The sequence below is a fragment of the Pieris rapae genome, chromosome 15 (assembly GCF_905147795.1).
Source record: "Pieris rapae chromosome 15, ilPieRapa1.1, whole genome shotgun sequence".
Classification (NCBI taxonomy): domain Eukaryota; kingdom Metazoa; phylum Arthropoda; class Insecta; order Lepidoptera; family Pieridae; genus Pieris; species Pieris rapae.
This window is the reverse complement of record NC_059523.1, coordinates 618,088-645,189: the sequence shown is the minus strand read 5'-3', so window position 1 is coordinate 645,189 and position 27,102 is coordinate 618,088. Positions and strand designations below refer to the sequence as shown.

The 27,102-nt window shown below is 31.9% G+C and overlaps 1 protein-coding gene across 8 annotated transcripts in view; it reads left to right on the top strand.

The window, feature by feature from the left end:
- Positions 1–25,279, top strand: part of LOC110998210 (P protein) — a 28,362-nt gene extending 3,083 nt beyond the window's left edge. Inside the window, exons 1-19 of one of the 8 annotated variants that reach the window (XM_045631338.1) lie at positions 904–957; positions 8,143–8,353; positions 8,713–8,821; positions 9,035–9,077; positions 9,352–9,487; positions 9,754–9,884; positions 15,062–15,206; positions 15,892–16,037; positions 16,180–16,383; positions 17,005–17,120; positions 17,296–17,434; positions 17,791–17,926; positions 18,893–18,990; positions 19,545–19,646; positions 20,691–20,784; positions 21,207–21,349; positions 22,459–22,569; positions 22,822–22,969; positions 23,268–25,279. In XM_045631338.1, coding sequence (XP_045487294.1) covers positions 8,182–8,353; positions 8,713–8,821; positions 9,035–9,077; positions 9,352–9,487; positions 9,754–9,884; positions 15,062–15,206; positions 15,892–16,037; positions 16,180–16,383; positions 17,005–17,120; positions 17,296–17,434; positions 17,791–17,926; positions 18,893–18,990; positions 19,545–19,646; positions 20,691–20,784; positions 21,207–21,349; positions 22,459–22,569; positions 22,822–22,969; positions 23,268–23,446 — 2,352 coding nt within the window. In that variant the 5' untranslated portion in view covers positions 904–957; positions 8,143–8,181 and the 3' untranslated portion in view covers positions 23,447–25,279. Of the gene's footprint in view, positions 1–903; positions 1,038–8,068; positions 8,354–8,712; positions 8,822–9,034; positions 9,078–9,351; positions 9,488–9,753; positions 9,885–15,061; positions 15,207–15,891; positions 16,038–16,179; positions 16,384–17,004; positions 17,121–17,295; positions 17,435–17,790; positions 17,927–18,892; positions 18,991–19,544; positions 19,647–20,690; positions 20,785–21,206; positions 21,350–22,458; positions 22,570–22,821; positions 22,970–23,267 lie in introns of those variants that run through there. The other 7 variants (XM_045631335.1, XM_045631339.1, XM_045631336.1 and 4 more) reach the window with 7 other exon arrangements.
- The last annotated feature ends 1,823 nt before the right edge of the window (positions 25,280–27,102 follow it).

Sequence of the window (27,102 nt, the reverse complement as noted above, 5' to 3'; positions counted from 1 at the left end):
AACGTCCTCGCTTGGAAACGTAAATATATTTATAAATCTTATGTTTACGAAGGCGTTGACTCTGACAAAATAACTATGAGCATCAAATATTTATATGCCATCGAAAATAGAAATTGCACAGCCAAATCTCTGCCGTAACAAGTAGTAAAATCCAAGATGGTTAATTTATTGAGTTATTATGTAGTTAAGGGACCTTAAGGTATTATGTACTTAACTGCTTCTTATAGTGACCATATTTAAAATCTTCTATGTAATACAAAATAGTTTGCCTTGGCCATCGAAAACACAATGTATCACACAAGTAATGCATATTCAATAAAATAAGACTGTTTGTGGCAATCAGTCGAAATTCGTTTTATCCAGAACGATGTTATAGGCCCTATAACATCGTTCTTGATAAATTCAAAACAGTTCAAACCCCTATATTATAGGGGTTTGAACTGTTTTGAGAAAAGGGTTGGCGGACAAATTATTTTCATGGACATCCCAGGAACACAATACCATCTTTATCTGGTTGATGTTCTGAGGACTGGCACTACACTTTTCGCTTTGTTTTTTGGTCGGCTAAAGAATGGAATCCCCTTTTAGCGCCTGCTTTTCCAGAAAATTATAATTCACCTTCACGTGCACCTTCCACCAAGGAAGGTGGCAAATGTCTTTTATATTAGAAACATGTACTTTTTAATTAAAACAAAACAACTCTCGTCGGTTACAAAACCAAAATTCATTATCAAACTCATTATTTAGGGATTGGATTAATTGTATTAATTACGTGTATATGAAATTAATACAGGGTCAGCTATACATTGTCTGAATAGGTTATCGGTTCATGCTTCTTAACCCGCGCTCTAGTTTTAAAGCAGTCATGTTAGCCGGTGATAAGACTTAAGAGGTAGTATTTCCCGCGCGTTCATATTGACAACACGTGTTGCACGCGCTTCAAAACAACTCGAAAAAGTTTGTGTTGAGTGAATTCTAAAATGTATATTGTGGATAGAGATGGCTTTAACTACATTTTGTAATTTTATACGAAATGCGTAATTAGGTTTTTAATTTAATTATTTTATGCGAATCCACGCAAATTTATTGCGAATTGTTTATTTTTTTTCATAATACTGGTTTTTAATTAAAATTGTCATACGTTTTATAGGCAGAATTGAAAAAAATTGTTATGTTTGGTGATTTTAAATTAGCATAGGAAAATTATAATCGTTTTGTTTTTTCAGACTAAGCGTTTAATAGGTATAAATAAAATAAAACTGAATTGACAGTAATTTTAAACTACAATATAAAAAATATATTATATATTGACACGTAAGTTCGAGAATAATAAAGGAAAAAAGATTGTGTAACTCGGGAAACAGGATAAAATTTGTCTAATAATCGTGTTGACAAGACTGTATGTCTATAGAATATTCACAGACACACAATCATCATATGTATAATTAGGATTATGAATATATAAATTTAATTTTGTAGTGAAATAACCCATATGGGAATATTATTTTATTTTCAAGTAAAAACTATTCAATTTATCAATTTTCTTATCGACTATACGCGTCGTATTCCGTTACGTTAAAATTTGTAATTACCATTACCTTGGTAGTGTTTTTTTTAAATTTTGTGTCTAAGACATAGACATAGTAGAATATATCAAGATTTCTCTATACTTTTGATTGGGGGACTTGGCTTGAAAGGCACATTTTTAAAACACGAAGCCAATGTTGAACTCAAATCTGTGAGTCGGTTGTGACTCAGAACCGTGAGGTCGTAGGTTCGATCTCCGGCCATGCACCAATGGACTTTCTGTCTACAGCGCATTTAAAATTAGCTCGAACGGTGAAGGAAACCGGCTTGCCTGAAAAGTATATTTTATGATTATTCAAAACAAAGACTTAATTGATTACAATTTTGACCTGTTTTAGTTTTCGTCAGATTCAGCCGAGACTCCCGACTTAATAATGACGAATTTCTTCGAACTTGAAAAATAAATATGTACTTACTTGTTTATTAGTAATAGTGAAAGAAACTGATAAATGTTACGCAAGAATTCATAGCTATCAAATGACTCATGTTGCACCAGATATTATCCTTTAGGTATTAGGTTCTGTATGCGACTCCAATGTAAACACAACAACCCTTTTAAATTAATTCATACTTTACTTGTTTTTTTCAGGTGTTTTAAACCTGTATCATTTTAATTTTTAGTATAAGCTTGTCTTACTTAAAATGGTCTCATTGTAGTACCTGTCTACAGTACAGGCTTTAGTCTTGTTTTAAACAGTTAAAACCTTACAACTTCGCTAAACAATGATGATTTTGTGTGAATGCTTCCCATCTCCCTCTACGGCCTAATTTCTCTAAACTCTATGTTAGACATGTATCATCAAATGTTATCTTATTATGTCAACCAAAAATTTTCAAAGTTCAAAGGCCTAATACGTCATCGTTTACGCGTTACGTTTATTATTGTTGTCAAACATAACACATGTTAAAATGAGGTCAATTAGATATTATATCTATAAAATATGATAGAAGAAAAGAAGAAAGAAGACGCAACGAAGTTACTCTTTGTATTGAAGAAATCATCCGCGAATGTACAATGTAAACACATAATTATGTAGGAAAGTAGAATAATAGCAAATAATGAACCTAGAAAGGTTTCTAAAACAATACGGCGAGATGAAGTTGCTGACTAAGTCATTTTTCATCAGAGTTTTATTGTAAATCCGACACAAACAAAAACTGTTTAAAGACTTTGATAAACAAAGGAATTTGAATTGTCACAGAAATAATTTATTGCAAAGCCGGCCTTTACTGGACTAATGAAATAAATGCTTACGCTATTATTGTAATTATAAATACAAACAAGCTATTAGAAAATGTACATAAACAAATTTTGCTGGTAACCAGAACACACGTGTTTTGTGAATAACATAAATATTACGTGAAATAAAATAGTTATCGTTTATCGTTATCGTAATGGAAAAGTTGTATATTTTGATTCGTAAAACTTAAGAAACGTTCCCTCTAGGTATATGCTGGATCGTGACCCCAAATCGTATGACCACATATAGTATGGAAAGCAATACTATGCAAATAGTATGGAAAGTTGCGTACTGCGTTCGAACTTAAAAACTGAACTTAAAAATACAATTTAATGACTAAATTATTATATTTAGTCATTAGCCCACCCAACTTCATTCTCGGATCGTAGGTTAGCTAGGTTTTCGTTGTTGCTCATGATTATGGTATGCAGAAGTCGATATTAAAGATCCATAAGAAATCCTTTTCTTGATGATATGGACAAGTTCTAATTACTACATAATTAAGGAATTGTAATGCATAATTTGTTTTAGTCTTTTGTGTTCACTGAAATATTTACTCGCGAGCCCTCTGTCTCTGGTCTTTTATCAGAATTATTAATTGACGCACCAGTTATATCCAGGTAATCGACACATTAGATAATGATTTATTGATCTGTAATCTTAGTATCTTATCTATTATGAACTACTTTGTATAACGGCTATAATTCTTGAAACATCGTAAACATGTGAAATTAATTTGAACAAGGAATTTTTATTACATTTTATTATGTAATTTTATGAACACATCAACTTTTATGAAAATTCTGTATTATAAGCAGGGGGGCTTTTTTTATACTTTTATTTTTATTATTTACTTTTATTAGGCTGCAGCATAGAGCGCGACGTTCTAGGGGGGCGCGCTGAAATCGCGTCTTCGCAAGACGCTGTGCATCTTCCCCTGCATATTTCAACTAGACCAAGAAAAAACACTAAATAAACTCTGAACTGCATCTACAAGGAGATGGAGGATTAGTATCCAAATTCGAAAGAAAATTAAAGAAGGTAAAGAGACCACAATAGATGAGTGTTATCAACTGTAGCTGCAAAGGCCTTTTTCAGCACTTAAAAGAGTAAAAACTTTTATTAACTTAAAAAAAATAGGGGGGCGCATCTCGATAACTAGCCTAGAGCGGTCAGAATTCTAGATCAGTCTCTGATTATAAGTAAAAACAATTACAATAAAGGAAGCAGTCACAACCCTATATTGTCTTGGCCGTGGATTGGAGAAGGTAAACAAACAGTCTTACCAGACATTTTTGACTGTTATTTTTTTAGTTAATAGACACCAGTTTGCTTACGAATTATGCCCCCACTTAAAAATAAATATTTGTGTTCAGCCGGGATTAAAACTCACCACTTTTGTTCGATCTAACCTCTGAGCCAATAGCCAGACAGATTAATTCTTAATTATAACATTTATGACCGGTGACGTAGATAAACAATAGTAAACAAAGGAATAGACATAAAAAGTTATGTAATTATTACTTGGAACTAATGATCACATAATTAGCAACAGGTGTTCAATCAATCAATCAAATTTAATCTCAAATTAAAAAGTCTATGTTTAACTTAAAATTTAATTAAATGTTCTTATATTGACTGTAACGTTTTGATAGTAAATAGAAAGTCAGTGAAAATGACAAAAGTAAAATTTAAAAAGTATTTTTTTATGCACATCGGTTGTCAATCTAATAGGCAAGTATGTGATCAGCCTCTTGTGCCTGACACACGTTTTCTTTGGTCTACGGCAAGTCGGTTTCATCACGATGTTTTCTATAAACGTTCAAGGGAATGTTAAATGCGCACATAGGCAGGAATTTTTTTTTTGTTTAAAGTGTTAAAGAAGAAAGAAGGTAAACATCTTGTTATATATATAAAAAAAGAAATTTGTGAAGATTTATAATTGACCCACAATGTTTTATATATATATATATTCATCTATTTTTGTCTAGTGTTGTGAATCTTCTGAATAAATAAATAAATCCATTGGTGCATAGTCGGGGATCGAACCAACGACCTCAGATCTGAGTCACACGCTGAACCCATACACATCTGTTACATAAAACTAAGTAAAAGAAAAGCAGACTAACATTAAAATATAATGTAAAAATAATAAATCAATTCCAACAATAAATGCTTAATATAGAGTATATTCTCTATAAGTAGTCTATGGTCTGAGCAGTATTGGTACAACGGCTTGAGTTTGTGACTATTATCTTTAAGGTTGTAGGTTGGAGCTTTAGTGCATATTAAACAGTCGGTCGAGCGGAAAGGACGAACGAAGAACGTTGGAAAGAATCGTAGGAAAGACAGAACATACCTTCGACCACAGAAGGCCGATCACCTGTTTGCCTTGCGTATTTGATCACGAAACACATACAGAAATCTGAACCCAAGAAGAAGGGTTATAATACCACTGTTTAATTTTGTATTTCTGCATTTCGTTTTAATACAAAAACAAAAAAAAATTAATACATAGTTCTAAATTTTTCCCTGGTTTAGTTACGACAATTAATAATCGTTACTATCTATGAATATTTATTAAATAATAAAATTCCTTTGTTTAAGTACTTAGATTATATATCAGGAAGGCTATATTTTATATAATACTTTCATTGATATCAATATGTCATTACCTTATCATTGATAAACTATTTATCTGGATATAACCGGTGCGTCAATCAATAGAAATATTTTAATCCATTAAGTTGTCAAGCGAAATATTATATGTTATCATAAACGTAACTTGTTAAAGAACGTTTTGAGATGCAATTTTTCTACAGTATAAAGTTGTGAAATCCATGTAATAATAAGGTTCTGTTTCACAATGTGCGGATAAGTTCCAAATAACCTATTTATTACTTATTGGTAGGATAAACAGTATTTTTGCGTTTCACGACTGTCAGATAGCGCTATTCGTTATGAAACGCGAAGTATCTTATGGAACTTTTATCTTTCGAATAATTTATGTACGTTGCATAGCTATTTGGTACTTTATACATATACACTAGCGGACCCGACAGACGTTGTCCTGTCTACACGTCTTTAATTTGAAAATTTCAAACTTTTTTAATAAGCTATAACATTCTGGACCATTTTGATAAAAATTATTATTCAAATGTTATGATAATATCTAACGATCCAGCACATGGTCTACAATAACACAATGATAACAAACATTTTTTTTTAATTTGATCGCAGCGCTAACTGTCGGGAAAGACTAAAATTAAAATTCGAATATTATTTTAAATTTGACACTGCGATGGTAGCGCTGTCTGTCGAATCCAATGTAAAACAAATCAACAACTACTAATAAATTAAAAATTAATTAAAAAAACATTGTCCAGCGGACAAAATTGTGAATCTAAACCATTCCCAGATCCCCTTGAACACATACAAAAAATTTCGTCAAAATCGGTCCAGTCGTTTGAGAGAAGTTCAGTGACATACACAGTACACACTTACAGAAGAATTATATAAGTCAATCAATTTATTCACTGCTTTTAGGAAACTTTTGTCTTATTACGTAATTAGATAACCTACTAACATCCTATATCATATCATTAGGGGGTTGAAAATGGAAAATCTATAATCTATAGGTATTAATTTAAAATAAGCCAGTTTTAAACTCCAGACCATTGCTACGTGTTATAAATTGATTGTCCTTTTGTCATTTCATACGCCATCTTGGTTAGCGGAAATGCCAATTTGTAAAAAACATTTAAATCATTGCTTTTTTTATTTTAGCGGGATTTCATATACAAAACTTTGGTTTGCGTTACCTTGACAATGTAATTCTTGAAACTCTTACTGGCAAAACTGCATTTTATGACTCCTTCTTGTGCAAAGTATCCTGCTGGAATTCCTTACCTTGATATCAGACGAGTTCAGTCCTTAAATTTATTTAACAACCTTCTTTTTGAGTACCTATATCTCTTCTGTCTCGTGAAAAGCTACTTAAAATTTGTATTAACAGTTCTATAATTATTTTACATTTTAGTGTAGTTTATTTCCAGTGTTAGGTACATATAATCTTATGTATTTTTGTTAATTATTTATGCACTTCTTGTACTTTACCAATTATATAATAAATATTGACCAATTTGTGAATTTGTCCACAGAGGCACGATCTTATTATAGCAATATATCTATAATTGTGTTAATTTCGCAATCACGATCTTGTATTTATAATAAAATTATGAATAGTCTGGTGTCATTTGGATTATAAACGAAATACAAATCCTACCTTTATTCGAAATACCGAAAAAAATACTCGAACTGAAATTATATATAAACTGGCATACAGTAAAAAGAAATAGTTTCATATCAAAAATGCAAAATACATTTTTAAATAAAATTTCACTCGAACGTTGCAATAAACACTTTCTATCGGTTTGTTGACCTCGAATCGGTTATAACTGGCTGCAACCGCCTCGATCCGGTTCAAGGCGGTTACGTCATTGTAACTTTCCGACGCCATCTTGAATTTGCGCGAATAAATTGATACAAACATACAGAGAGTTCTTTGTATCGTCACGTGATGAAGGCAAACTATATGTACGTAATAGAAATTTTCATAGATTGGACGCCAATTAAGAATATTTTGTACAGACACGACATGAACAGACTGACATATTATTTTTTAAGCTCGATAAACATAACTACTAGTTTCAATTTTTTTTTTGTTCTTCTTTAGAAGTAGAGCCGTGGGGGTAACTAGTTAGTAATAATACTTTTTTGTATTGTAGTTACTGTATTTTCCAAGTCATTTTATGATGCTTCGTATTTTTAGGTAACTTTTAGTCATTCTCTAGTCATTTGATCGTTGATAGTGGCAGGTTTACTGTCTCAGGTGCATTTAGGATTTTATAGAAATGGTTTTATGATTTCTAACTTAAGTTATTATTATTAAAACAATTTCTAACGAATGTTTTTAATAAATTTCCTTACCAACAAAACAACAAGACTATTTTCATTCGTATTTTCATTTTGACATTAATATATTATACGGAACACGAAACGTTTTCACTGGACACACATACAGCGGCTTTTAGATGATAAGCTATGCGGAAATAACCTAGGTGTTTACAAGCGGTCAGCTCAAAGAATTTTATGTATATAACATCATATGTTAGGCATTTTGTTAGTTCTTTGTCTAACATCCGGGTTCCACAACTGCAAATTGCGAATAAAATCTACAGCTCGTAGGAATAACGATTGGTTTCTATAACAAATTGTTCCATAAATTGTACAAGTGAATCATTTCAATCCACAGTATTTTTTGATAAAAACCAGTGCAAAAACAATGTGAAAAATGTCGTTTTTAAAAAGTCTAAAAGAAAATAAGAGTGTGTTAAGTCTGTACTCTATGGTGTCATCTAGTGACCTGACACCAGGCAGCTTGGAGGTGTGGCAGGATCTACCAGATTCCATTAAATACGATCCAGCACTTGCGCCGTTTAAACAGCTATACGAACAAAGATATGGTAAGTTTTAGTTACATGCTTGCATATATATATATATATATATATATATACCTAATATATTTAGCCGTATCCAAAATCGTTCATTAAATTAATTTATTAATATAAATTAAAAATAATTTGAAGGCGATAAATTTCTGGTTGAGTCCATATATTATAGGCACCACTTTTTTTATTTTGTATGTATGTAAATTTGTATTACGTGTTTGTCCAAATAAAAATAAAATGGTATGGTTCAAAAAAAGAAAAAAAAATCACTAAGACAACAGGAGTTTATTTTGTCGTTGGCTCCTAAAGAAGCAACAAATTTTCCCACTAAATATTTAATTTTAGCGCAGATTGAACAGGTCTTTCATCTTCAGGTGAGCCTTTATCGCCTGGGATTGTATCGCCTGAGGAAAACGGGAATTTAGTCATTAAAAAATCGGAAACTGTCATAGCCGTTGAGAAAAATGAAGCCAAAGAGAATAGGTAAGTTTTCCTTCTTAATTCTGTTACAATCTATAAAGAACAGAATTACGTCACTTCGTACGAATTTATACATGTCACCTGGCAACGCACTTTTGAGCCTTCTGGCAATGTGAGCGTCCATGGGTGGCGGTAGCAAATAACATCTAGTGAGCCTCCTACCCATTTCCTATCAGTTACATAATAAAAAAATCTGACATCATATATTTTTTTCAGGAAATCCGCAAAAAAGGAAAAAGTATCGTCACGCAAGAAACAGGTAAAATATTTTATAAGATAATAAATAATATATAGAATTCACGGTTAATTTCATCATAACTTTATTTTTATAATCATTGGTTAAGAATACACGAATACACCACTGTTTTTTACTTTTCGACAGGATTTCTTTTATAAAAGCATGGTGATTTAGTCGTCGGAGTTACGACCTGAGAGTATAGCCACAGAGAGTAGACGCAGGCATTGTCTTCTAATGTTAGATTACAAATTGTTCTACTATGAGTTCTACTTGTTCAACTTACGTGTTATTTCAGATTGAAAAATGGCTGAGGTTCGCTAAGCTAACATTATTAGTAGCCGGCTGGGTGATGCTCACAGTAGCGTTGCTACTTAACAGAGAGAAAACTGATGTTCTACTTCACACAGCTGTCAGTGGTGGAGAAGTCAAAGGTTTGTATTGGACGAATGAATACTTGAATATGTCGCAATTCTATATTTTCAAGATAAGCCTGGGACTACCATCATACCATAAACGTATTCGAAGTATATTAAAACCAAAACTTCTTAAGATACATATTATGTACAAATGATTAAAAAAGTCTACAACGCACTCGCGAGCCTTCTTAAAAGGAGGTTCTTTTTATAAATCCCTGGGCATGTCATTGAGATCCCCCTTTTTGGGTTCTGGTTATTCAATTCCCCAATATTTATTTCAGAATACGTACTAAATACTTCAAAAGATGCCTTCAGTACGCTAATCACTTTAACGGGTCCTTTTGGAGGTCACAACACCTCCAAACAATTAACAATATGGTTGCGCAGGAGTTACGAAGATGGCGATGTGCAGGTGAGTTGTTTTATAAGACAGGCGGCCAATTGATACTACGACCCATGAACACCAAATTTTGCCTTTGCTTGCTTCTTCTCTTGACAAAAAGCTTTCACAAAAATAATTACACGTTTATTACTCCCATAAATGGCAGACAATGTACTATGTAATTGACATGACGTAAATAAAAAAGAACTCTGTGTCAGAGCACGGGCCTTATGTGTCAGCTTGTTCTAACTGCAGTACTTCTTCGATGGACGTCAAACTTGTAATCGCGACGTCTACGTAGCTTTCATGACCACTTTCCATTTAGTTTCATATTCATGATATGGCTAACTTGGATTTCTTTAAAAAAAAGATGTTTTCACGATTTTTAATTAATGTAAATGTAAATTTTTTAAAAAAATTCTTTTGTGTGTATTACAAAGGAATATTTTATTAAATAATTTTAATTCTTAGTTCCTAAGAGTAATATAGTACGTACGACATTCATACAATTAAGAATAAATTAAAAAGAGGTATTTATTTATTTATTTAATTATAAGTAATCTAACAGCTTACTTAATACATATTATTATACAAAATATTAATACAATACACAAATCCAAAACAGATTACACCGATTAACAAATTACATATAAAAAACAGAAAACAAGCATTAAAAGACAAAGTGACATTTAAAAGAAAAACAAAAGAATAAAATTAAAAAACTGCAAAATTAAGAAAAAAGCAACAAATAATACTAAAGAATTTATTAATAACTACTACTTAAAAAAAACTACTACTTAAAAATATAAGCGTATTTCAAAACGTCACGATTTAACCATTAAATACTTAAATACAAAGTTAATAGTAGGTAACGCTCGACTGGCTACGGAAAAAACAGATCATTTGACACCGTTTAGATAAACTAGGGTAATTAACTGTATATTATTCCAACTCAATTGTTTTAAATATATACTATATTTGTAAAAAAATATAAGTACATTGCCTATCCTAAGTAGTTAAGTTTTATTTTATATATTTTTTTCTTACTTTCATATAAAGGAGTTCGGTTCAAAGATAATTTATTTCATATAATTATATCAATTAGCGAGAAAATTAATATATATTAGTAGTATTAATTATTATATTATATTAGTAGGGATTATGAAATTATTAAAAAATATTAATATATTTACAATAAAAATATTAGTTTCTAACAATATGTACAATGCTATTTACAAAAGTGCAGGTAACTCGCATTAATGTTACAACATACATTATGTGAAAATTGAATCGTAACAATTTCTTAGACTCGCCTTCTCAGATATAAATAAATACAAGAAAGGCCTTTTTGATGTTTTTATAAATACATATTTATTACTGTAATTTACGTTGAACTTTTACGAAAGATAAATTTATATATTTGTGTATTTTTATTATTGCTATTTTATAGGTATATTGTTAATTTTATGTACTTAAGGATTTTTAAATTTGTAAAAAGGTTTTATTTCTTTAAAACTGGGTGGCATATTGAATATTTGTGCGCCTTCTTTGCTATAACTAAAATAATCTTAAAAGGCCGGCAACGCACTCGCGAGCCCTCTGGCATTGAGGGTGTCCATGGGCGGCGGTATCACTTAACATCAGGTGAGCCTCCTGCCCGTTTGCCCCCTGTTCTATAAAAAAAAAAAAAAAAAATCTGAATTCTTATTTCACTAACGGAGACTTGTAGGAGTTATTTATATATGGACTATAATAACTCTAACCATATATACAAAACAAATTTAGTTTACATATAAGTAAAAAACATATTTCTTTAATTAATTTGTTTCTTTTGTTTGTCGAATTTCTTTCACTTTCGTAAAAGCAAGAATAATAATAAAAGGCCGTTCAATTAAAGGCTTTACAAAAGTATATACATGTTGAATTTGTTAAATACTTTTTATCCTAATATCTTAAATACCACTGATAGAAACTCCTTCACGGATAAGAGTCCTTCAGATAAAGCCATGGACAGAGTATATCTTTCTCCATTCGCTTCCTACTGCCGCTTAAATTTTTTCTACCATTTCAAATTCTTCTCCTTCCCTCTTAGTCCTCCCCATACTAAGACAACTATCTTTAAGGTGTATATCATAAGAGCAATATTATACTTGTCTTACCAAGGGATGTTTAACGGAAATTGCTCATATAAATATCAAACATTTGAAGAGGAGAATAACGATTGTTTATCATTAATTGTTGATCCCATGCTGTCGCAGACATATGTTTCAGTAAATATTTACATCTTTTTCAAAGTGTTTATTCCTATGTTTCCCAATTGTCAAAGACGTTCACGTACGCTTAAGCAATAATTGTTATCAGATGCCGTATAAAAGCCTAAATGGAGAAGCCTCAGAAATCTGATAGCGTGTGTTACTGGAAGGTCATCATTTACTTATTTTTAGATAATATATGAGTAAACATAATAACAATTCAATGTAGCAATAAAATTGATTCGATATCACCGATCACAAATCGAATCACGCATGTTTTTGGCACACAAGGCTATTATTAATCTACTTGTTTAAATAAAAAGATGCACTCTGCCGCCAACATATATATATCCTTGTAATGAATCCAATCCAATTAATAATTTTATTGATATATATACTACACCGGCAAATAATATATTTGTATATTGTAATATTTCTAGTAAGACTTTCGAAAAAATTTGTACTACCCACCGTTTCATTGTTTTTGTTATATATAATTTATGTTGGCTGTAGAATTGCGAAGTAAATAAATACTTAAAATGTCTCATTATTCGGATAAATAAGCATATAATGTATATATGTATGTTCTTAATGTTACAACGTTGGTGTCATTTAATATTTTATTACCGTATTGTTTGTTATTCGTCCTTCGTACGGGTAAAATAATTTGTATTCTTTACTACCGACTGATCTTGATTGTTATCTTTTTATTACTGCCCAGCTTGTAGTTATAATTTATTTGAATATAATATGTAATTGGTAAATCAGTTACGTTTTCAAGAAACCATGTTTTCATCTGATAGGGTGGCAACGTACCTACGGCAGACATGATAGCTGTTTAATAATTACGTGCCTTGCCGACTTTTGAGAGAACAATTCACTCTTATTCTAAATACGTTTTGGTCTCTTTATACGAATACACCAATCAATACCTTTGTACTGCTGCTTAATATATATATACTATAACTTTAGTAAAACTTAATTTAGGATTCGATTAATATTTTTTTTGCAAATACAGAAATGTTTTATAGTTTGCCATTGCGAAAGAAGAATGGCAGTTTTACACAATAGGCCTCTTTCTAGCGTCAATATTGCGATACTGCATGTTAAAGCACTTTCTCATATACAACATTTTTTGATGAGGTAACACATGTCTTCGATCAAGACTCCTGGTTCTGCATCTCCTCTTTTACCTCGAGATCGGAAAATCTTGAACTGACATGAATGCTATGTAAAATGATGCGTAGTTTTGTCAACAGATGGCACCACATATTGTTTGCATTCGTAAAATTAATTTATATTATTCGATAACTTACCCGATATTTTATTACTTATTCTGCTATTCAGATCGGAGAAGAATCCATCCAGCCGATCTTGAGTTGGTGGTGTAACTGACACGACTTTGTTTTATATATTAAGATTTTAAGATTAACAACTTAAAAAATAGTTTAATTTAAGTTCCCTATTGTACTAGTTAAATTTAAACATCCTTGATATACATCATAGTTACAAAGTTAATTACTCATTGTTAGTCTTTAAATTGCTAATTTGTTTCGCATTCAGCTTTTTATGACACTTGTTGGGAATGCAATTATTGACACTCTAAGTATTTCAATGACAGGTTTAACACATTAAGTGGTCTTTTCTTGGATCCAAGTGGAACGGGTCCTACTAAGGGCCACTCACTCGGATGCCATCCTTAGCTCTCGTATCCGGATTTGAAAATGTTTTTTTTTCAAAAAAATAATAATACATTTGTACATATTTTCATATTTACTTATTCAAAATTCGCCATAATAATTTGTGGATTCCGGCTATTACTTTTAGTACGAGATCGGCCTGCAGGATTATTGCGCTCATCGGTTATTTCAAAGGCAAGGCAACTTGGTAGCTATTCTCCTAATTATAAATATACATGTTTTTTTAGTTTTTATCAAATACCCGATGAGCACACTAATCTTGCAGCCGGATCTTAGACAATTTGTTTCCATTGTTTAAGCTTTCAATGTGTAAATAAAACGTAGTTAAAATTTATCAGGCTTGCTGTGTCTATCTTTGGCTTTGGTGACGTTTTGAAATACTAACTGGGGAGCTGGCCATCAAATAAGTATATGATTTGCTCGTTTTTCGTAATTATACTAATAAGTCCGGACCAATTAACATTGTTTATCGTTTCATTATCGCTATTAAAAAGGCTTCAACGTGAGCAAATCATATAGATATTTTGCTTGCCAGCTATACGGGTTTAAAACTGTAAGTTTAGGTCATAGATAATTATTTAGAATACGATTAAATAATTGGCGCTGGTCTTTCCTATTGAGGGCACTTACACTTTGCACTTTTTACAATGAGATCTCGTCACAATGAGAGAAACTTTTATCTTTAATTCTTGATTAAAACTAACGTTTTGACCCCATGACACTAACAAATTAAAACACAATTTGCAAAGCAAATCTTTTTCGCTCACAACAATTGCGTAACTTTTTCTACTTCCTTATACAAGAAACGTATTTATTCTTTATGTAAGTATTTGCGGTAAAATAAAAATGTAAAATAGCTTTGCCTAAGTTTCTATAACAGCCTTGATTTCGATGCAACAGAAAATTTGCAAAACTAATGCTTTACTGTTATTTTGTTGGTTACTTTAGTTTTGTCATAGTATATAGTCATCCTTTGTATATTTTTTGTCGGTATTGGAAGGTCGGTGACCTGTTATCACAAGACTTATATAGTCCTATGTAGCATGTAAATCCCTAAAATGCCAAATTGTGAAAAATTTGGTACTGTAAAGTTTTTAGAAAATTTAAAGAGAAGAGAGAAAAGATAAAACTTCTTAAACGCAATTTTTTTTTATTATTTTATTGAAGTTACTACACAATAAAAACCGCGACGCACTCAAGAGGTTTCTGGCATTGAGTGTTGGTTTGCACCTGTTTAAAACAACTTTTATTTTAGGAATCCTCAAAGTGGAAAATAAAGCTGCAACCAGATGACGTCATAGACTTTTCTCCAAGTGCATCCGAATCCAAAATACTCATTCTCGAAAATATGGGACGTAATAGGAAAGAGAACAGCACAGAAGATGAAGATTTTCGAAATGGTATTAAGTACAATTATTAAGTATTATTTTAATTCAATATATACTCAATTGTGTAGGACCGTTCGTTGTGTTATGTCACCCCAAACCCTATGATTTTTAAAGTGAAACTTCTTAAACCTCTTAACTAAAATTTCCGTTACGTGCCATCTTAAACAATATATTTCATATTTGAGTTACCATAAGCCATTAGTAACGAAAATATATAATAACGATAACAATGATAGTAATAATTCTAATTAATGAAATTCTGTAATAATCTTAGTAGTAATAAGGTAAAGTGAAATAATTGTATTATAAATATTCATGTCTTTACCTTTTGTTAAATTTTATCTTATTTAATTTTATTTAACCAATTTCTGTCAAGTCGCATATAGTAGATCGTTTCAAAAATAAGGTCATAAAAAAGTTTCACTTCTTACGTGTTTTATTAAATAATTCGATAGATAGCTGATCTGCCTGCGACCTTTCAAATGAATTAAGTATTATTTTGCTTAAAATCGAACTAGAGACCTCCGGGTCAAGGAGTTTAACAAACCCCTGATCCTTTTTTGCCCCCAAAAATAAATTATATTGCAAAACAACGTTTACTGGGTTAGCAGGCCATGAATAAAATTGTATTCGAAAGGAACCTTCCTATTGACCGTTTCACAAATACATTCAAATTTGACACCAAATTATTTTTAAGGAACAGTTACGCTCCGTATGTCAACGAACAGCAATAAGACGGTGCCTCTCACTCTCACATACCAGCTGGATCCTTTGTCAGCGGAAGATGGAATTATATATGCGGCTCTTCTCTTGTTGACGCTTTATGTTTTAATTATTTTTGAGGTAAGAACTATCTATCAATTTATTTAGATTTTCGTTACGTTTATTATGATATAAAAAATGACATTGTACTGTATCTATATAATAACTAGATTCTTATATAAATAATAAACCAGTTACATCTAAAATGCTCTTCTTCAAACAGATAGTCAATCGAACAATCGCCGCGCTGCTATCGTCATCCTTAGGCATTGCAGTTCTGGCCATCAATGGCACCAGACCGACACTCCAGGAGCTGGTCTCCTGGCTGGACTCGGAGACACTGCTGCTGCTCTTCAGCATGATGATTTTAGTTGCTATACTTGCGGAGACGGGGCTGTTTGATTACCTTGCAGTTGTTGCTTTTGAGGTAAATTATATGCTAAGATTACTACTGATTACCCTAATATTCAAAGTTTTTTGTATTCACTAAGGCTATATATATATTATACATATATATAAACAAAGGCTTCAAATAGTCAGAAATACACATAATTTATAAGTATTAAATATCCGTTACATGGCACTACGGTTGAATTTCTAAGGCAAGAAAAGTGAGGTTATGTATGTATCCAAATATCGATGAATTAGCTTTCCAAATTCAAGCTCAAGTGTCTCAATCATTTCGGTTTATTTAACTTTCGTAAAGATACATTTTAATTTTCAAAACTTCTATTTCTTATTATTAATAATATTGTCGTATTATTCATGTCTTATATCTATCGCGCTAAACGCGGCCCGCAATCGTATTTGCACGCTTCAGTTTGGCCTTCAACATGTCAAAGCTTGCCTGTATTAATAGATTGTATATTTATATATACAAACATATTTGCTTTATTGGATTACGACCTTAACTGGTACAGTAGGTTCAAAGATAGTGGAGCTTTTATGGTCCTACTTAGAAGTTAAACCTGACTCGGGGGGAAACTTCAGCTTCGAATTACAAAGCTTTCTTTTAAATTTAGGATGTACAGATATCCCTGATTTCCAGGTCACCGGAGGAAGGACCTGGCCCCTGATTAACTGCCTCTGCTTCTTTACCGCTTTCTTCTCCACATTCCTGGACAACGTCACAACTGTGCTGTTGATGACACCGGTAACAATACGGTAATATATTCATTTAGAGATTATTTATCTAAATTAATTTATTATATACTAGAATAGAACATACGCGCAATGTCAATACTCGAAACAAACGCAGGCTGCAATTTCCCCTATATGAATAAATGATTTTTTGACTTGATTTGATTTGATTTAACACCATCTGACTATTATCTTTCAGATTATGCGAAGTGATGCAGCTGAACCCAGTTCCCGTCCTCATGTCAATGGTGATCTTCAGTAACGTGGGTGGGGCTGCCACTCCCGTGGGGGACCCGCCCAATGTCATCATCGCCAGTCATCCATCAATATTAAATGCGGTGAGACAATTATAACAATTCAATAAGCATTTATTGAAAAGTGGCGCAGAGGCTGATTACCTGGTTGCCTATTAGACAGATGATGACAAATACAGAAAGTCTCAGAAACGCTGTAGCTCTACTGGATTTTTGTTGAAAAGAAAAAATGAAAAAAAAAGGAAAAACTTTAATAGACACAATATACAGGAATATTTAAATAATGTAAAGTGCACTGGCCCTAGTAGGATTCCCTGTATTGTGGGCAGCCAGTCTCTTCCTTTTCACATGTAAATAGAAGATTCCCTATTAAATTATTTCGTAGACACACGCAGACCTATCCATAATATTGTTTCATCATTACTTTAAATCTCTTTCAGAATATCAACTTCACAAACTTCACACTTCACATGGGCCTTGGAATATTGTTCGTGAGCGTACAGACGTACTTTCAACTCCGATTTATATTTAGAGATATTAATTCATTAAGACATGCTGTACCAAGAGATATTGTGGGTAAGTCAACAGTATCCGCATCTAATTGCATTAAATATTTCAGATTGAAATTATAATATGAACCTTATGTCTAAGGTTCGGTTTAACTTTCGCTTGAACTGTGAAAAACATAGTGAGGAAACCGGCTTGCTTTAGGCCAAAAAGTCGATGGCGTGTGTCAGGCGTAGGTGGTTGATCACCTACTTGCCTATTATATTGACAAATGATTATAAAACAGATACATAAATATGATTACAATATAAACACATAGTTTTGTGCTTCTTTATATACATATATGTTGCCCTACTTAAACATAATAAAATAATATTAATAAAAACTTTTTTAACTAGAACTTGTTAAAAAGGAACAAGCAAATATTTGGTACAAAATTGTCGAACGAGAGATTCGTGCGTCCTTGACCTATTGAACGAATTAGCAGAATTCAAGGTCGGGTAAAGCAGGACATATATAATGCTATATATGTCGCAATAAATTAGTTTAATCAGGCAGTTAATTAAAGATCGATATTCAATCAAGTCGCTAGCGTTTTGATATTAATGATTGATTGATCATGATTGATTATTTCATTTGTTATTGTTATTTCGGTGTGATTGTTAAGAACTGAGAGCTTAAATTCTGTTTTGTTTTATTGTAAATGGTTAGGTTAGGTTAGATTGGGTTAGTCTTGTTGCGTAGGAACGTTTAAGAAACTCGTTAAACGTTTCTAACTTCTTTCTCTCTTCTTCACTAACTTGTCTGACGCAACTTTAGCGACTTGATTGAATATCGATATTTAATTGCCTAGAAATTCTCCAGTAATTAAATGTTATAAGTTATCTTATCTAGCACACATGACAATTATCGTAAATATAAATGTTTGTTTTTGTGTTTCTATTTCAAGTTAGTTGAGGTTAATTTTATTTTTTTCGGTTTCCGGATGTATATGGGTCTTTGTCGACCAGGTCTTCAGATATTTCAATATTCCAGAACTTCGCCAAGAGCTGGCCGTATGGAAGCGTGCGTCGGCGTCTCTCAGTCCCTACTCCAGAGACGAGGACATTGTCAAGCGGGCTCTGGAAAAAAAGGTCGAGATATTTCTATATTACTTCTAGTGTGTCCCAGCCTATTTTGTGCCATGCCCCGTGATACATTATAAAAAGAAATTAATTCTTCACTTAAGAGCTCAATTGATAGGTTTTAGGAAAAAAATACTAGGAAATTATTATGAAACACAGTAATTTTCGAAACATAAAAAAATCTGAAATACAAATTCCAAATATATATATTTGGAATTTGTATTTCAGAAATTCATAATACAAAATGTATTAGAAGTTATGTACAAAATTTTGCAATAAATTATGGTTGACGTGATTATTTATTATAGTAAGTATTTCTTTGTGAGCTTCCTGCCCGTATGCCTCCTATTAAATAAAATTATTAATAAGGAATTGTCTCTCTCTCTCTCTCTTACTCTTAAATCAGGTATAAATAATGATGATAAGTAAGAATGTAAGTATGTAGTAATAATGTATTCTTAACTTCATTACTTGTATAAATTAATATAAGTAAAGCGATGAATACGTAATAAGTTTATACGTCCTTTGTGTATAAAATATATCTTATGATCGATATGTTTCAGGTACAGAGACTAAATGTTCTGTTGTTGAAAAAAGAGAGCGGAAGTGGTACGAACAAGAATGACCCGCTTTTCTGTTCCACTCTTGCGCAGATGAAGGAAAAGGTATGTAAGTTTTTATTATATCCAACGGACTTTTACAAAGAAATTACTAAATAATCATAATAGTGGGCTTCTTAGTACCTATTGGATATGTGCGACGGCGAAGGCTAGGTTATTTTCCAAAGGCAAGAACCAGTCTATTGCACAGATCCCCGTTATCCAGGACGTTGCGCCTATTGAATGCTGTCTCCGACACTATCGACATATTTGTATGTTCGCAGAGTGAATTCACAGTATCGATATTGTGTATATTATGTGTTTAATTTTTATGTACTTTATTATATTTAATTAATTGTTTTCGATATTGTCGTATTAGCATAGGATGTAAAGATAATGTGTGTATTTCTGAAATAAAAAAATAAATAATTTATTATCCAGGTATTTACGGCTTTGGATGTTAATAGAAATTCATTTAAGACAACAAAGGCGCTATATGATGCTCCTTTATCCTTTGCCTTACATATCCCGTATTCTATTAGAGAATTAAAATCATGAAATCTTTACCCGTACGTAGAGCATACCGATTTTCAAAAAGTCGGCAACGCAGTTGCGATCCTTCCAGCATTGTGCTGGCATCACTTATTCTCAATGAGAATCAGCTCAATCGCATGCTTACCGGGACATGCAGCTCAAAACACCTGACACTTTATTTGAAATAAATATTGTTTTCTGTTTGTATTATAAAGTGTTATATGCTTGTTTGACCGCGATGAACTCCTAAAGTACTTAACCGATTTTAAATTAAATTGGCACTCCGTGAGCAGTCTGGTCCAACTTAAGAGATAGGATAGCTTAGATCTTTAATTATAGTCGGAATGTAATTTTATTGTAAATTATTTGTTTATTATTTGATACAATTCTAACAGATGGTGTTGTGTTAAAAGTAGCAACGTTTCACAGACACAGACAGCTATCTACTTTTCACATAAGTTCTCCTACCGTTTCCCTTGAATAGTTTACTACTATGTAATATAACAAAAACCTTAGCCACAGCAACGCTTGGCCGAGCCTGCTAGTATTACATAAACCTTTGTGGATATATTTCAGTACTGTATACGAGACAAGGCTCTGCTTATAAAAGCCTCCATTTGCGTCACCTTCGTCGTGGTGGTCTTCTTCCTTCACGCGATACCACAGCTCCGTAAGTATTTATTCTTTTAGTACAGTGTAAATCCTTTATAACGTCAAAAGATCCATACAGTACTGGAGAAGTACAGTACTTCACTCTTTATAACACGAAAGTGTTTCTGTATTACGTAGAAATATTTTTACATATTTAGACATCAATAACATAATTACGTGTAATTGTTTTAACTAATCTAGTGAGGTGCCGATCTAAAAAGGCACCGTTGTTGTTGATAATTGCAAAACACTTGTGCTATTATTATTAGATTACATTGCCTGTAAGAAATTTTAGTAACTGAGACTAAAATTAAAATTAAAATTTAATTTTAAATTAAAACGATCACCTACCCATTTATTTTGTAATAATAATAATAATTGATAAATAGAATATTAAAACAAATTTAAATTTAAATGTACGCAATTATATTTTTGTTGCAGAAAATCTCTCTCTAGGTTGGACAGCATTATTAGGCGCAATTCTCTTACTCTTACTAGCGGAGAGGGAAGACTTGGAGCCGATTTTGGCACGAGTTGAGTGGTCGACTCTACTCTTTTTTGGTGCTTTATTTGTTTTAATGGAGGTTTGTTAATGTTATACTATATAATAATATTAAGCCTTTATTTATAATAATTGACATATGTTATATAAAAAGAAGTATATGCCATCAAAACATAACTTGCAAAAACTAAGTCTCGCAACGCAGTTCTTTAACCATTAAAATAAAGATCCATGTCCAAGTCGGTAAATTTGTTCACTCCTTAATTAAGGGGCCTTCTGTCTTAATTAATTACGTAATTAGACAACCTATAAGAATCCTATACTAAGCATACCAATAATAAAAATCTTTTATGTATTAAATAAATACCTTGACTTTAGGCTTTCTTGAAACATTAAACACCAATTGTATTCTAAATTTTAAGCTTCTATATCTTCTAGAAGTGCCTTGGAGTTTTGCTGATCGGTCAGTGTCACAATCACGAAATTTGACTAGTTATGATTCTGTAACTACTGGTTAAAATATGACCTGATGTCTCTTTCCATTTAGGTAGTAGGTCATCAAGCATTACTAAATACATTTAGTTAAACACCGTATGTTATAATGAATACCTGAATCCTGGTATAAAATACATAATTTATATTATTTGTTACTTCACGTTATACCGGGCCATCGCATGCAACTGTATCGAGTACAAATGTAGCCCCACATGGAACACTGTTCTCACCGCTAAGCAAGAACTTTCCAGTACCAAGTCCTGGTAGGTGACCGTATTCAATGAAGTGTGGTTCGAATTATAGACGAGCAATGGCATGATCTCTTGGCGTTGCGGAGAGATGTGGGGTGTCTGCATCTTCTACCGCATTTACGGAGAGTGTCCAGATGAGTTGCTCGAATGAATACCTGCAGCTGAGTTTCATCACGGGACGTTGAAGCAGAATACGATGTTTTGTATTCGACACAATTTGACTTATGATCCATCCTTCAGGAAAGAGCGTTCCAAGTCTTATAAGGTCGGCGACGCATTTAGCATTAAGAGAGTCCGGAGGTATCACTTAACTTCTGGCCTACTACCCCTTTGGAGCCTGTTCTATAAAACAACTGTGATATTTTTCAAATAAATAATTTAGTTTGAAACTCCATAAAGTTCGTGATTAAACATTTAATGCCATAAGACAATCTGATCTCTTTAGGTACTGTCCAAACTAGGGCTCATAGCATGGATTGGCAGACTGACAGAAAACCTCATTTTGCAAGTTGGTGAAGAATCAAGACTTGCTGTGGCCATTATGCTGATCTTATGGGTATGATAAAGAGATTTTATTATTATATATTATATATATTTATTTTTTTGTCCATAATTATTGACTATTGATTTTGTCATTTAATAGAAATGTCTACCTGGTCAAATGGTATTAAAAATATAAATTATTGTCAATATATAAGGTATCTTTTACTAAGAGTTTTTTTTATTTATTGCCAAATCAATTTTGCTTTGTGAATGATAGGTTTTTCCTTAGACTGGCCAGATGTAAATAATGTGATGTAAATTGCAGGTGTCTGGCCTGGCGTCAGCATTCGTGGACAACATACCACTGAGTACAATGATGGTACGAGTAACGGCAGCCTTGTCTGATCCCACTGGCTTGGCATTACCACTCCAGCCACTAGCGTGGGCTTTGAGCTTTGGCGCTTGTTTGGGTGGTGAGTATCATACAATGTTTAGGTGGCTGTGAACAAATAGTCAACTAAAAATTTCTCATATAAGTTTTAGTTAAATATTTTTCTATATTTTTACGCAATAATATCATCAATCACAAATCTAAACACTTTGCACTAACGCCTCGGCGTTGTCAGTCTCCATAGGCAGTTACACTTTGCATCAGGTGAGCCTCCCTCTTGTTACCCAAAGACAATATTATTCTGTGATTATTTGACAGATAGACTTCTTAAACTTGTCTCTCTTATATTTTGAGTTTATTATGTGTGAAAACGTTTTTAGGTAACGGAACCCTTATTGGCGCCAGTGCAAATGTCGTGTGCGCAGGAGTCGCCGAACAACATGGCTACAGATTCACGTTCATGGAGTATTTGAAGATTGGGTTTCCTATTATGATTGGAAATCTTATTGTTGCGTCGATTTATTTACTGTTCTGTCATGTTCTGTTTACGTGGCATTAATTTTGCCAATTCCATAAATATTTATTTCGTTCGGAGCTAGCCGAAAAAACAGTTTGATGCAAAATGTTTTATGTAGGTTAAAATGTGATCTATAAAAGACAACATAAAAATAATTATGTAATAGTTAACGGTATTTTATCAAATTCACTGTGATGAAGTGCCTTAATTATATTAATATATAATATAGAACTCTTCTAAAACATAAACATAATAAATTACTGTACCTACTACTAATTACTAAGTCGGAAAATCGTCGAATTTTGTATTGAAACCAAGTGAAATTCATCGTCGTAACCAATCGTATGAAACCATGACAACAACAAATATGTCTACCGAGAGTGGTCTATTAAACTATCCCTAATTGTATATTTAAATAATTATGCCCTAACTACTTAATAAATGTAAGAGAATGGGGAAGTTTAACAAATGTAAGAGAATGGGGCAGTTTAATAAATGTAAGAGAATGGGGCAGTTAAATAAATGTAAGATAATTGCGAAGTTTAACAAATGTAAGAGAATGAGGCAGTGTTTAACGTCCTATAGTGAACTTAATCTTTAAGTGAATATGTCGATCGGACTTGCTATAGTGCTCACGGCTTATCTATTATATAGGTCCACTGTGAATCGCAGCAGTATTATTATATAAATTAATTATTACGTAAATACCAAATAAATATAAAACATAATGATTTTCTCTTAATCATGATTGTGTAAAAGCAGCCAATGCCGCCTTTACAACGCATTTTTTTTTAATTTAGAAATCAATAGCCTATAATGGTGAAAAGAATTTCTAAATCAGTCCAGTAACTCCTAAATAAGTTTAATTTTAAAATTAAAAAAAAATCGTTGCACACATTCTAATTAGTATACGTTTTAAATGAAGTCTTTAAAGTGAATGATATTCGTACAATTCAATTATAAGTCAAATTAAAGAATTTGAAATTATAATCAATGTTAATCATGTATTTTTTTATTAAAACGAGCACGTTTTGATGATAACGCGCGATGTAGGTTACATTGTGATACTTGTGTAGTATTTCTATCGTACTTAAAAACTGCCAATCAAGACACTTGAATGGTTTTTAGAATAACCGTTTCTTTAATTCCTGCGAAATATGTCCATCAGATGCAGAAAGATTAGAAAAGTAAAAAGAGAAAGAATTTGACATTCAAAATTCAAGGAAACATGGTGGCTATCCAAATAGTCTTGATACAAAAGATTTGTAGATTCTTCTATCAAAGGCTGTTAAATTCCTATAAAAATACCGAACAGACTTATGAGAATCGGTTGTAATTCATAATTGATATGTTATTTTAAAAATAATTATAAGAATATATATGTATATAATAATTCGTAAAAAAAATATTCAAAAATTTCAAAAAAATATAAAATTCGATCCCATTATTATTTTGCTAAATAAATATTTACAAAAAAGCCCCGAATGTGATCTATGTCTACAAGGTACGTAATTAAAAGAATTTTATTAATAGACTACATATTATGTCATACTTTCCAAAGGCCGATTATCTTATTTTTAATTTTAGTATGAATCGGCCTTTAGAAAACAATTTTAAAGTTTAACATTATGTAAAATGCTTTGAAAGCTCCATGTAACGTCCAATATTTATTATATGCCTCCCAGCTCAGTGGTAAGCATTAAACAGCCTTAGTTTTAATTAAAAATATATATATTTAGTTTTTTTTAATTAAATAGATTAGAAAGTAGACCTTTACCACTGAGCTGGTAGTGGAAACTAATGACTTACCATAATTTTATATTAATGTACGTATTAAAATTAGGCTTTAATCGTTAAAGTATTAATAAATATTTAAATTATTTTATAAAACTTTTTTATTGATCCCTAACAACCAACGCCATCTAGCGAACATGTGCTTTTTAATTGTGAAGAGAGGAGCATCGTACAGACACTCTACACTACAGCAGTTTCCCATCCTTAAATCTGCCATGCCTAATGTGACCAGTCGATATGTGGGACGGAAAATAGTCCCGCTTTCAAAAACCGTGCGAAAATTTGAGCAGTAGACTGTAAAAAGAACGTGCTAAGAGTTTTATTTTTATTTGTAATCGTCGCCAGCTACATTAAAACAAATTTGTTGTTCTGATAAATATATATATAACATTTTGAGGGGGGGAGGGGAATAAATTGCAGTTAATCTGCTTACGTAATACTTGAGAAAGCCTATGCCTAGCCGCGCGGATTAAAGTTTTAATGACATTAACAAGTAAACATTTCTCAACACTGTAGGTGATCCTTGCATAGGTCAGAATCTGGTTATAATCTATAACTCACTATTAGCATTCTAATATATTATAATATAAGTAATAAAAGGTTACCTAAATATTTTCAACTAAATTCTTCAAATACCTGTCAACATTTCCTATAATATCTATCTATGTTTGTTTGACCTTGAACCACTTAACATAGTTAATCTAATAAGTAAAAAACTAATGGAAAAATAATGCAGACGACATTACTAGCGGGATTTAGTTAAAGAACACAAAATTCATAGAAAATAAGTGAAGAAGAAAAGCTTTTGTGTAAGAAGCGTTTCTTTGTTTCCCTAACTTTAGGACAAGGAATGACGCATTGTTATTACCAAATCGCGTTTGGTGATGATATTTATCTTTTAAGGTTTTTTTCTGTCTCAAAGTTTAGTATTAATGGTGTTTATTTATTATTATATTTGTTTATTTATTATTGTTTTGTTATTCTGAGGTCTTTTACCGAATTGCATTTAACTCGCAAATATTTGTTAGGATATAAGTACGGCAGATTTTACACTTAGACGACACGATTGTTCAAAGTTCGTAACTAACAATAAGCATAAACAAAAGAAATCTGTTGGTATACAACTGATCCACCTATAATTTACGGGAAATTGTTAATTTTCAATCTGAAGTAGTTCCCCCTAGTTGCGTCAATATAAACTTTTAGTTTCACTATTTGCCAATAGATGGCGTTCGAAATAATAAGGTGTTACAAGATATTCGAATAGGTGGCACCAGATGTGTCTGAAAAAGAATTTGTTTCAAAAAATATTTTCGCGTGGTGTTAAGTTTTCAAGAACGAGCGGCAAACAGGCCTGTTTATCCAAATGTTTGGCCAACCAGATGTTAAGTCGTACAGCCGCTAATTAATACCCATGATAACAGAAGACTCACACAGGTGTTCTGAACCTTTAAAGACAAATAAGTTTTTTATTAAGATTATACATGATAAACATAAGAGAGGAATCTGCCTCGGTTCGAAATTCCTTCAACAAGTTCCGCGAAGTGGTTGTTGGCAGCAGAAGAGTGTTTAAAGCGTTCACTATTGAACGAAAGAACGATTTATATTAAAATTCTATGACATTTTTAAAAATTATTGATAGGTAGATAATGTTTTTTATGACACGATTAATTAATATTTTTGGAAAACAATCTAATAAATGAAATTGAATTTAATAACATTAACAATTGAATATATAACTATAACTATATATAACTAACTATATTGAATATAGATCTTTATATATAATGCTTACAAATACAAAATTAAGAAATAGAATAACTAATCCTCAACTCAAAGAGCTGTCAGTAAAAGATCGCTTTCTCTGTTCAAAAATTATGGTTTCGGAAGGTTTGCTATATGGC